Genomic DNA, 13,177 nt, shown 5'->3' with positions numbered 1-13,177 from the left:
AACTTAAAGCTTCCTAATTGAGAATCATTCTTGCAAATCGATCCTGAACCGCTCGAAAACCAAAACCTACGATACACACAAATCATAATATATCATATGAAGCTACTCGTGATCTAAAACCACCTAACTGAATTCATATGCTCAAATTGGGTCATTACATTACATATGTCCTCCCATGAACTTCCAACTGAACTAATCTTAAAGTGAGAATTTACAATCTGCACAATGTTGAAAGAAACAAAGGAATAAGATCTAGTTATAGAAGGCCTTTCTGTATCATACTTACTGCTGCATCTGGACCTCCACAACTCCTAATGAATAATAGGGACCAAAATCTTACAGACGTAGGAGACAATAGAGTTCTTTGTTCTGAAATTCCAGCAGTTAAGATTAAGACTCTTATTGAAAATTTTGAAAAAGGAATTTCCAGCAATCCAGCAAAGAGACCCCAGAGTTCTTGTGAAAAATGGTCGGTAGAAAAAAGTGTTCACATGTTTCAGCTCCTGGCAACATAGTAAGTGCTGGACAATAACAACATTTGGAGACCAGCGGGTAGCCAAATCTAGCTACTTTGTCATCATTAGACACTCTATCATAGACCGCCCTCCATGCCAAGAAAGAAATCTTGAAAGGCACATCCTTATGCCACAAATTAGAATCAAAGGTTGAAACTTCATTTCTCTGTCTAAAGCAGTTCCAAGCGGAGGCAACAGAGAATTTCCTAGTTGAATTGACAGTCCAAACTGGGCTATCCTCAAGTTCTTGTTCTAGGGAAAACTGAGTAGAAAGGGACATATTTTTGACAGATTCTGGAGGATGAATCTTGAGGCACGACCAGTCCAATTCTCCATTTGTGAAAACTTCACAAAGTTTTGTGTTATCATGTTCGACATCATCATCGAGACTGCTACCTAATGAACCAAAATTAGTCCGGTTATCATAGCAAAATCTGATATCGCCTTTCCCAATTCTCCAAAGAATATTCTGTTCCATTTCATACTGATCTTGCACATGGCTTGCTAACTATGAGATTGTCCAGCAGTCCATTTCCCGAAAAAAGGATGGTACCTACTACAATATTTAGCTTTAACAAATTGAGACCCAAGGGAGTTAGTGGTTCCAATAAGTTATTCGATTAAGTGAAAGACTAGACACACTGCTGGCATGAGCTTATTTGACATAAGAACCATCTAAACGATTGAACTAATCAATGAAGAAACTTGGAAAGTGAAGAAGAAAAACTCCAATGGAACCCATTGAACAAACTTGGTGCTTGGGTTAAAATTTTAAATTTGTGTAATTGTGATTTATTTCGATTGGATGTTATTCGATTATGTTGGAAACATCTTAAGGAGCTTGAACATTAATTTTGAGATAATTTGGTGCAGATTTGAGGTGGTTTAAATTGATAACTCGAAGTAGTAGATGAACATAGAAGAAGATGAGATGTGTATCACACTGTGTATCTTTCATGTATCACGTGTGTATAGCTCTCACTCTAACTAGAAATTTGATAAGAGAAGTGCAAAAGGATTGCAGGCTAGATTCAAGGTATGCCAGTTGTCCACGGAACTTTCAAGATTGGTTGAGTCTTAAGTGTACTTTAGTAAGAGTATGAAGGATCTAGTGACATATGTATCAAATGTGTATTCCATGTATATTCATGTATACTTATGCATGAGATACAAGTTAGATACATATACCGCAGGAAAAAAAATTAAATTTGATTTCAACAATGAATTTTGACTCCAAATTTATGCTTGATTTCGATGATGAATTTTGATTCCAAACCATTCCAAATCACCTCCAATCTTTCTCAATTTTTGTATATTGTATTATCTACATCGAATTTCAATCATACTCATTAAAAGAATCTTTTGTGTCTAGGTTTTTTGAATGTTTGTATCATTGCTAAAGAATTTTGACTTCAAACTAATCTAAATTACCTCCAATCTTCCTCAATTTTTTGTATATTGCCTCAACTACGTATATTCAACGTATTTTAACCATACACATCAAAAAAGAATTTATTGGTTACTTTTTATGGCTATTTTTGTTAGCATGACTTAATGGCTAATTGTTGGTAGGTAAAGTGTTTTTATTTGTGGCTTAGTCGTGTAGTTTTTTTCTATTTTTGATATGAAGCGCTTTCCTTTTTTAGTGGGCCTTGAGGCAAGTTCGATTTGTCAGGACCCTAAAACAGATACCGACATTGAGTGAAAAATAAAATATAGTTATATAAATAAAAATTAAACTGAAAAAGGAGGTGAAGAAAAAAAAAAAAAGATGCCAAATCTTTTTGTTTCCTATGACCATTTTAGGTACAAAAGATTACAACCTACTACTAATTAAATTCAAATTCTCATGCATGAAGTTTCCACATATTGGTAAACTACCGGCTGCTAATTCCCACCAACCAATTTTCTTGCCAAGTACTTTAACGAAATCAAAGGAATGAACAATCCTTTTTCTGATCTATTCTTTTTAGTAAATGCTGAGGGGTCGCCATGTCTAAAGAAGAGAAAAAGATAGAGGTAATCACTGCAATTTACAAAGTTCGTCTCCACTGCCCAAAATGTGCACATGATATTAGAAGACCTCTAATGAGGACCCAAGGTAACTTTAATTTTAACTTATTTATTTCTTTATTTCTTTTTTTTTTATTGGTACTACGTTAGTTTTTCAAGTCCAATCCGCCGTTTTGGAGGAAGGGCTGGATGAGAGATAGAGCAATTCGATCAAGAAGAAGAAAATTATATGCTAGACCTTCCCTTAAGCAAGGGATGACTATTAAAAAGATGAAAACAATGTATTGAAAAGTGACAGTTCAAAGATTCTTTAATGGAAAAGGCTGTCCAAATTGATCCCTTTATTATAATTAATTAATACGGAATATTTAAATTTGTTAGTATTTGTCCTTATTCTTAATAAGTCTCCGATGTGGACTGAGCCTGGATTTCAAATGTCAAAATATTTTGAAAAAAGGTCCAAATAAACTTATTTGCTTTTGACTATAGTTTAAAAAGTTACAATATGTTAAGTTTAAGACAAATACGAGATGGTTGACTAACGGAAATAATATGAATTGGTAAAATCAAAACATGAATGGTCTAAAGTATAACGAAAAGGTAAAATTAAAATATTTCATACAATAGAGTAGTAATTTTGACCTCTTTCCCTTTATTGTTTGAAAAAATGAAATTTCTTTTCCTGTTTTTCTTCCTTTGTTCAAGAATCTTGCTTTTGTTTTCTGTATTTTCATCAGTCACCACTGCTTTGACATGACAACTTAACATGGCTCCAGGAGTTCATACTGTGGATGTGAAACTTGAGAAAGATGAAGTTGCAGTAAAAGGAGCTATCGACGCAAAGAAAATTCATCAACGCTTAGAGAAATGGAGTAAAAAGAAAGTCGAAATTGTATCCCAGACGAAGGTTAAAGACGTTGAAAAGACGAAGGAAGTGAAAAAGGTAAGCAGGCATATACCTTACTAAATAAAACATAAAGCCATTAAATTATCACTACCAAATATATATATATATGGATATTTCGTCTAAAATTGGTTTGTTGGGAAGGGCTTTTCGATCGGAAAGTCTATCGAAACGTTACCGACTAGCCAATTTCCTATGGATTTTGTCAGATGTTACCAACAAATTCAATCAGATATTTTCATCGGAAATTAGTATTGTTTTGGTAGTAATTTTATATATACTAATAGTGTAAAGAATTTCGTATTATTAGTATGTTTTAACATGTTGAGTAATCAATCTTATTTCTCAAGCAAGTAATCTGACTTTTTATGAGCAGTTACTCATAGTTATCAAATCGGAGAGTGTTTTGTTAAGATTTTTGCGTCCTTAAGATTAATAAAAATGTTCAAGTGTTAGCTAGAATAAATAGTATGAAATAGAAATTTTTTTTTTTTTTTTTTGCTAAAGGAGATGGATTTTATTGAAAGCATGAAAAGTAGTCTTAACTAAGATTATTACAAATTGGGACTAGTTGATTTGAAATAGTCCCATCACTACCAGAAATTAGGCAATTTTCGACCACCGGAATCATTGAAAACGGTCAAAAATTTTATTTTTCGACGTTTCGACAAAATTTGATCAGTCGAAAAATTATTGGTCAGAATCACTATTCCGACAAATTCGGTCAAAAACTATCACGATCCCAAACCACAACCGATCGTGATGGTGTCTAACTCACTTACTAGGCAAGTCAACATAACAACGGAACGTAATAACAGAAATAGCATAGAAATAGTACAAGTCTAATGGTATTAACATGAATAACTGATTTGAAATACAATAACGCTCAAGAAATGGTAATACAGTGTCATGAGCTCTAATAAAAAGTATAAGTCTGGAATACAGAATATTGATACTGTTTGAATGAAAATAACAGTACAAAAGGAAAAGAGACACCAAGACTGCGGTCGGGATGCAACTCTACCTCGTCTCTCCAAAATGCTCACAACAACACCTCACAGCTAGCCACAACTCAGTCCGACACCTGGATCTGCACAATTAAGTGCGGAGAGTACTATGAGTACAACCGACCCCATGTACTCAGCAAGTATCATAACTAACCTCGGCGAGGTAATAAAAGTAAGAATTATAATAATACTCGCTAATCACCTGTATAATTCATAAATCCAACAAGTACAGAACAACAATATGTTGAAGTCATGAATCACAGAAATAACCATCTTGGTACACACAATTACTTAATGTACTCTGCTCAGTCAAAAATTCAGCATATAAAGAAGATATGCAAATAAAGCATATAGCAGTCAAGGAAGTCGCAAGTAAAGATGAAATGCAACAACCGAATCAAACACCGACAAACGTTTCCTCAATATTACTATTTCAGTACCAAACCACTTATCAGTTTTCCTCAACAACCGTGTGTACATCATCAAGAAAGAACATGAGAGGGTGACCCTAGGGGGATGGATCCATATCCACACGCTGCACGGACAACTCACGTGCTGCACGGACAACTCACGTGGCGCACGGACAACTCACGTGGCGTACGGACAACTCACATGCCAATAATATCAATATCTAGATCCGCACGGATAACTCACGTACCAATAATCGTAATCTGTCTGGCGTGGTCACAGTCTCAATATCACAATCCGCCCGACGTGGTCACTGGCTACCAGTCCAGATCATATCACACAGAAAGCAAATATACAAGAATACATGTACATGATCAATAAATATCAAGTTTCATACTCCTTGACTGATATAAATGACATGCTAAAATGTATGCATGTACAAAGTGTGCTATCATAACTCAATCCGGCAAATACATCACGAAAGTAGCAATTTATCATGTTCAATCGGGAGAGTAACCTCAACGTAACCTCAAATATAATACAAATAGCTCACAAAAAGGGTACAAATAGGAGAAACATCACAGTATGAAGCTTAGCAATCAAATTAAGGCATATCATAGCCTAAGCACTATCCCAAGCATGAAATATAACTCGGTGGACGCACATGGGCGTAGCCTACATATGTGTGCCACCCATAGCACGTAACTATCATAAATGATTCAGGCAACTAGTGCCTCAACCAAGTTTAGGTAAGATACTTACCTCAAGCAAGCTAAATCGGAAGCCCTTCCTGCATGAGACATCCTCCGGATGGCTCGAATCAATCCAAAACAACTTAATATCATCAATAAAAGACATAGGAAATGATTCTAAATGATAAAGCTAAGATCCTTAATCAAAATCAGAAAGTCAACCCTAGGTTTGCATCATGGAACACGTCCAAACTCACAAATTCCGAATACCCACTACGATACGAGTCCTAAAATATGTGCTTCATCTAATTTCAATCTCAAATCGACTCTCCAATATCATAGTCCAAAAATCCTACCTTAAAATATTATAAATTAGATGTAATAATCAATGGATAATCAATAGCTAACTCCAAAATTAAGTAGAGATCACTTACCCCTTCAATTGTGATAAAAACACTCAAAATATCGCCCTAGACCGAGCTCCACAATTCAAAAAATGAGAAAAATGACCAAACCTTCGCTATTAAATTCTGCCCAGCAAAATCGCACCTGCGGTCCATATATTCGCACCTACGATGCTGCGTCTGTAGAAATACCATCGCAGATGCGGAAACAACTAATCCCCCATCCATCCGCTTTTGTGGCTCTGCTTCAGCGGAAGCTATTGCACATTTACGCTTACGCACCTGCGCCCTGCAGCTCCGCATCTGCGGACTTCCTCCGCCAGCCTCCTCCTCCGCACTTGTGCTCAAACGGCCGCACCTGCAGCTCCGCATCTGCGGCCAAGCCACCGCAAATGCGAAAATGCCAGAAGCCAAACTCTTCAACAGTCCATTCAAGCCCAAAAATAGTCCAAACTCAATTCGAAACACACTCGAGGCTCCATCTAATCGCACTTACCAATCCTAAAGCATAACACGAACTTACTCAATGCCTCAAATCACACCAAACAATATCAAAATCATGAATCGCACCTTACTTCAAGCCTAAGGAAGCTAATAAACTTTCAACTTCTAAAACCCATACTGAACTATACCAAATCAACTCTGAATGACATCAAATTTTGCATGCTAGTCCTAATGACACAACAGACCTATTCCAACTTTCAGAATTAAAATTCGAACCCGATATCAATAAAGTCAACTCTCAGCCAAATCTATCAACCTTCCAAACCTTCAACTTTCCAACTTTCGCCAAAAATACCAAACTAACCTACGAACCTCTAAATCTACATCCGGACATACGCCTAAATCCAAAATCACCATACGAAATTATTGGAACCCCTCTATTCCAAAGCCGTCTACACAAAAGTCAAACTCCGGTCAACTCTTACAACTTAAGCTTATGAAACTACGAACTTTCGAATTCTAAAACTAATGCTGATTCATACCAAAACAACTCTGTTTGACTTCAAACTTTGCATACAAGTCATAAATGACACGACGGACCTATTCCAACTTTCAAAATAGGAATCCCACCCCGATATCAATAAAGTCAACTCCCGATCAAACTTTCTAATCTTCCAAACTTCAACTTTCAAACTTTCGCCAATTCAAGTTATAACGACCTACATACCTCCAAATCAACATCCGGACACTCTCCTAGGTCCAAAAATCACCAACAGAGCTATTGGAACCGTCAAAACTCCATTCCGAAGATATCTGCACAAAAGTCAAACTACGATCAACTCTTTCAACTTAAAGCTCCAACCTAGGGACTATATGTCCCATTTCACTCCAAAACTCACCCGAAACCAAAACCAAACACCCCCAATAAATCACATAACCATAATTTAACATAGAGGAGGCAATAATTAGGGGATCGGGGCTAAAATACTCAAAACGACCGGGCGGGTCGTTACAGCATTATACCAAACTCTTTAATAAATAAGTTAAATTCTTTTAAAGGTTCCTATTTTAAAATTTTACATAGCATTATGTCAAACACTTAAATAAATAAGTTAAGTTCTTTTAAAGGTTTCTATTTTGAAATTTATTTAGCATTATGCCAAACACTTTCAAAATATATTATATTCTTTCAAATTAAAATTCTCCGACACTCAAAATTCCATATTCATCCTAAAATCTATGTCTATAATTATACTAGTTAAATCTGATTATGCGTGTATGTGTATAAAGTCCGAATATGACTAATGAATGATCAAATCCACATAATTCATTTTAACCTAGCAAACTAAATGGGCAAAGCTCCGGCTAAGGAAAGAGAGGCAGAGATATGGAGGGTGCTTCTCATGGTAAGTCGAGTCTTTCAAAAATACACTATCTAAGATGCTTCCAAGGGCGACATTAATCACTAAACTAGATTGGATACAAAAAATAAGTAAAGAGAAAATAAATTAGATGTTCTTTAAATCTAAATAGAAAATAGAAATATTAGCAATAAAATCGAATTAGGTACTAAAACAAATAAAGAGAAAAAAAAGTACTTACTACATTGTCGTTGTTGCCGCCGGAGTCCGCCGAAGATCTGCCAAGTTCCTCCTGATTGTCATTGCAACATGTAACTGAAAAAGAATAAAAAAAAAATAAAAATAAAGGCAAGGTCAGCGGCGGAGGCTGGATCTCCACGAAGGAGGTTCGAAAAAAAAAAAGATAGTAGCTAGTGGGAATTGATCGTATGACCTTTCAAAGATTTTGAACCCCCTTGACCACTGAACTACACTTTTGGGTTGTGTCAAGGGGGTTCAAAACTTAATATATAGAGGTGAAAAATAGATTTTGCCTTATATTTACAGTGTAATTTTTCGACGAAAGGGGTTCGGATGAACCTCTTCCGCCCCTAAATCCGCCCCGGGGCAAGGTAACAAGCAAAATGAGCTCTACCGCATAGAAGATGGATGAGAGAGAGGGAGAGAGAGACTAACCAAAAAGAGCTCTGTTGCAATTTTAGAAGTAGAGAGAGAGTAAGAGAGAGAGAGGAGAGATATAGAGAGGGGAAAGAGGGAGAATGAAATAGAATAGAATTGGATTTGAAAAAATAAATTAGACTTTGTATTTTTACAATGACAGACCGAATCGGGTCGATCAATCAGCGTCGTTAATAAATCAGATCTCAAAAAAATAAAAGTCCGACAACTTCAGTTGGAACCTTAATTTTTTTAATTGTTGGTCAAAGAAAAGAATTGACTTTCCTAACCAATTATTACGTCAGAAGCTAATTTTGCAGGTTTTCGCACGAAAGTTTCTTACTACTTTTGTAGAAAAGGTGGTCGCATATTTACAAACAAAAAAGGCAAACTAAATGTGAACAAGTGTCCAACCATGGTGGTCAAAAATGGCGTCGAAACTCCGATAACATTTTTCGACCAGAATTATCGATCAAAAATTGCCTAATATCTGGTAGTGCATAAAGGTCCTTGCACAAAGTAAACAAAGCATCAATAGGAGGAACGGTCCAAAATAGTGTATCCATTTCAACTCCAAATATAGTCCTTGATCTTCCAAAGCGACCCAGCACATCTGCTACCCTATTTGCCTGCATGTATATATATATATATATATACACGACAAGTGAGGCAAATGACTTCTACCGAAAACTAAGAGAAGCATTTTTCTCCCTTGCGATGACAAATGGTTTCTAAGAAAAATATTTTGTGGTAACGAAGCACCAGAAATAACTCTCATAAAAAATATTTTTATGGAAAATGACTATTGCCATATCAGACACGCTTATTCTCATTTTCTTCATAATGCAATAATTCGTGAAAAACAAAATAGATAAAAAAAAAATTGTACAATAAGAAGCATTATTTATTTAACTAGGAGTTGATCCTTGATTGACTTAATTCTGTTGGATCTTGAAGGAAAGTATTAAGACAACAACATTGAAAGTTTACATGCATTGCAACAAGTGTGAACTTGACCTAAAGAAGAGGCTACTCAAACACAAAGGTAAAACTCTATGCATAGTCCACCAAGATCTTTAGTGTTATCAGAGATACTTTATTTCAATAATTTCAACATCTATGTATGCTTTTTTTTTTTTGCAGGTATTCATAACGTGAAAACAGACTTCAAAGCTCAAACTATAACAGTTGAGACAGTTCTTGAGTCAGAAAAAGTTGTGACATATGTGCAAAAAACTTTCCGCAAACACGCAGAAATTATAAAGAAGAAAGAGGAGGAAAAGAAGGAAAAAGTGACAGTTGAAGTGAAAACGACGACAGAAAAGATTGTTGAATTTAACGAAGTGAAGAAAGTAGAAGCAAAAAACAAAGAGGGTGTAGCTCCATATTTTGTTCACTATGTATATGCCCCTCAGTGGTTCAGTGATGAAAATCCTAATGCTTGTTCCGTCATGTAGATGCATATGTCATGCAGGGACGGATGTAGAACACATATTTCTAGTGTATGTTGTGGTAAACCAATTTAACTATAGTATAGCTTCGAACTCATACTTTTTAACTTGACTAGTTTTTGAACACACGCATTGCGCGTGAATCCCATATTAATTTGTACAAAAAAATTTAAGTAAAAACGTGTTTAATTATAAAAATAAATATTAAAAAAAAAATATTAACAATGTAACTCAAAGTCTAAATAAATTTCAAATTGAATGGTCTAAAATGTCAGTCATATGCTAACTTAATTTTCAATATAATATAGTCACACTTCTTCCTATCATTGTTTAAAATAATCTCAAATCATGAAAAGATAATAAGGACCAATCATTCAGTAATTTAGTACGTGAAAGTAAATAAAATCAAGTAATAAATGCATCATAACATGAAATGGATAATCAAAGAGTATATTACTCTCTCGATATGGAAGTTCTCTAAAGGAAAGGGAAAATGCAAAGAGATTGAAGTTACTTTGGTAGAATTAAGTCAAGCTTTTAAAATTTGGAATTATAAAAATGACATATATGGAATAAGATAATGCTTGGTCGTTCTCCGAAAAAACTCAAAACTTGTGAGTCTTACATCTCTTATGCCACTTTCGGTGATGGAATGCATCTCCACAGGTCCTGCATGAAAACATCATTCTTTTTTCAAAATATTCAAGACCTGAAAAGACAAAGAAGATAAGAAGTTCAGAGAGTCATTCTATTGAAAAGGAGAATATTACTCTATAAATAATGTTGCGGCCAAATACACACGCAAGTATACACGGTCGTCAAGTAATAAAGTGATAAGAGAGTATCGAACCCACAAGGACTTGTTATCAACTATTAACTAGATCAGACTATCTTAATTATCTGAACAAGGATTAAACCTAGAAGTATTTGATTCTAAACTAATTAAAATAAAGAAAAATAAATAGAGAACTCTGAACAAAAGAAGAGTAGATTTTTATGTTATCAATGCGATGAAAACGATCTAGGGTTATGGGCTATCTAACATTACTATTGTATTCTTTAATTGAATTGACTAATTAATTTATCTAGTTTATTGATTGACATGGTTAATATTGCTCATAAGAATCTGTCGAGTTCTCACTCGCCTATTCAATCTAACCTAATGCTTATATGTCTATGGAGTTAGAATTAACAAGAACGCATTTATAATTCTTGTACATCAACCAAGCAAGACAATTAGGTATATGTCTATCCTAACCGCGAATCCGTTCCCCAATGTCCGGGTTCGAGAACTTGCTCTACTCAATCCTATGTGCAATCTAGAATTCCCACTTTCGAGTTCAATTCTAGATTCATCGATAGTATTCAATTGGTGATAAAGCAATTAAATAATTAAGAGCAAGATTGAATAAATAAACCAATATGATAAATCAAGAAAGCAAAATCAATATCTAAATATGTAACGACCCGGCCGGTCGTTTTGAGTATTATAATCCTGTTTCCCTATTTACTGCTTAAATTATGAATTAAAGTTTTTATTTGGCTTGCCGGGGTAATTGGTTTGGGTCCGGTTCCAAGGTTTAGAATTTAAGTTGAAAAGGTTGGCCGGATGTTGACTTATGTGTAACGACCTCGGAGAAATTTTGAACAATGCACCGATGTGTAAAGGAAAATTTTATCGGAAAAGGGTCATTTCTGCGATCACTATGCGGTCGCAGAATCACTCTGCGGACCGCATAATGGTCGCAAAGTGGACCAGGAGAGGAGCAAGATTTGAGGAAAATCTGCGGTACACTATGCGACCGCAGACCTGTTTTGCGGTGCATTATGCGATCGCAGAACAAGTATGCGGACTGCATAATGATCGCAGACTGGGTCAGTAACGCCCAACTTTGGAGGCCAAATTATGCGTTCGGTATGCGGACCGCATACCTGTTATGCGATCGCATATGCGACCGCATAACTGTGTCGGAGCTTCCATTCTTTCTAATTTTTGACTCGACCCAACTTCGATTTATAGCCATTGACGCTTATTTTTTAGTCAAAATCTAATATTTTAGAGAGAGGTGAGAGCATTTTAGAGGGAGAAAGTGAAGACTTAGTCATTTATCCATCAATTCTTGTTCAAGGTTTGAAGATTTCACAAGGATCTTGCTAGGGCTTCAAAGAGGTAAGAATTTCTTTCCTCAATTCTTCAATTTCGGGTTTGGAGTAAAAATAGGTGATTTATATTATGATTCTTGGGTATAAGAGTATTATGTATACATACCAACAAGTTTGTAAAAATATTGTTAAGTTCAAATGGGTATGGATTGGGTTGAAAATGGTAGAAATCTTCATAGGCTTTAATTGAAGATTTGAGGGTCGAGTTGGTGTCAGATTTTGGTGAAATTTATATGGTTGGACTCGTGGTTGGATGAGCGTTCATATTATGTAACTTTTTTGGGTTCTGATACGTGGGCCCCATGGGCGATTTTTGAGTTAATTTCAGATTTTATTAGAAAAATTAGTATCTCCTTATGGAATTAATTACAATAATTGGTATTGACTGAATTGAATTAATTGTGGCTAGATACGAGGCTTTTGGAGACCAATTCTCATGGAAAGGGCATAGCGGAATAAAGAATTACATGGTGTGAGGTAAGTAACAGTTTTAAATTTGGTCCTGAGGGTATGAAACCTCGGATTTTCATATCATGTGATTATTTTGGAGGTGACGCACATGCTAGGTGACGGGCATATAGGCGTGCACCGAGGGGATTGTGACTTGGTCTGTCCCGTAAAAACTGTAAAGTTAAATAACTTGTTGATAATTATGTGTTCTCTATGTGTTGTGAAAATTTGACTATAAGTCATGTTAAAAATCATGTTTAGGTTATATGTTGGTATTGTTGGGACCCACAGAGGTCGTGTACATGTTGAATTATTTGCTTAAATTATTATTTTATACTCAGTCATAGTTACTTGATTATTTTGTCTCAGTCTCTATTATTCATTATTGATGTGTCATATCATTGTTGTTTGGGCTGATTTCATGATTGTTGAGAGCCCTAGAGACCGGAGAGCTTTATGACTGAGTGAGTCCGAGGGCCTGATTGTGAGATATTATACTATAGCACGTGAGTTGGCCGTACAAATCCTTTTATTATACTATAGCTCGTGAGTTGGCCGTGCAGATCCTTATATTATACTATAGCACGTGAGTTGGCCGTGCGGATCCTTATATTATACTATAGCACGTGAATTGGTCGTGCAGCACGTGAGTTGACCGTGCGGATCTAGATATTATATTATGGCACGTGAGTTGTCCGTGCAAATTAT

At 35.5% G+C, this 13,177-nt stretch overlaps 1 protein-coding gene and 1 long non-coding RNA gene across 2 annotated transcripts; one reads left to right on the top strand and one right to left on the bottom strand.

Annotated features, from left to right (window-relative positions):
* Positions 1-2,461: 2,461 nt before the first annotated feature.
* On the top strand, positions 2,462-9,968 carry LOC104098028 (heavy metal-associated isoprenylated plant protein 4). Its single transcript, XM_009604675.4, has 4 exons — positions 2,462-2,616; positions 3,305-3,471; positions 9,363-9,450; positions 9,549-9,968. Exons 1-4 carry the CDS (start codon positions 2,508-2,510, stop codon positions 9,860-9,862), a joined length of 678 nt encoding a protein of 225 aa, XP_009602970.1. The 5' UTR covers positions 2,462-2,507; the 3' UTR covers positions 9,863-9,968.
* Positions 4,265-9,338, bottom strand: LOC104098027 (uncharacterized). The gene is made up of 3 exons (XR_686676.4): positions 8,424-9,338; positions 7,990-8,063; positions 4,265-4,522 (listed from the first exon to the last, which is right to left on the bottom strand). It is a non-coding gene; the product is annotated as an uncharacterized lncRNA (long non-coding RNA).
* Positions 9,969-13,177: the final 3,209 nt, after the last annotated feature.

The sequence above is a fragment of the Nicotiana tomentosiformis genome, chromosome 8 (assembly GCF_000390325.3).
Source record: "Nicotiana tomentosiformis chromosome 8, ASM39032v3, whole genome shotgun sequence".
In the NCBI taxonomy this organism is placed as follows: Eukaryota; Viridiplantae; Streptophyta; class Magnoliopsida; order Solanales; family Solanaceae; genus Nicotiana; species Nicotiana tomentosiformis.
Note: the sequence above shows the minus strand (reverse complement) of the source record. Positions and strands in the feature narration are given on the sequence as shown.

Excerpts from the sequence above, each read along its gene's own strand:
- LOC104098028 (XM_009604675.4), top strand. The coding sequence starts at position 2,508 with ATGTCTAAAGAAGAGAAAAAGATAGAGGTAATCACTGCAATTTACAAA. Across the intron at positions 3,472-9,362 it reads AGACGAAGGAAGTGAAAAAG|GAAAGTATTAAGACAACAAC; the intron begins GTAAGCAGGCAT and ends TGGATCTTGAAG. Across the intron at positions 9,451-9,548 it reads GAGGCTACTCAAACACAAAG|GTATTCATAACGTGAAAACA; the intron begins GTAAAACTCTAT and ends TTTTTTTTGCAG.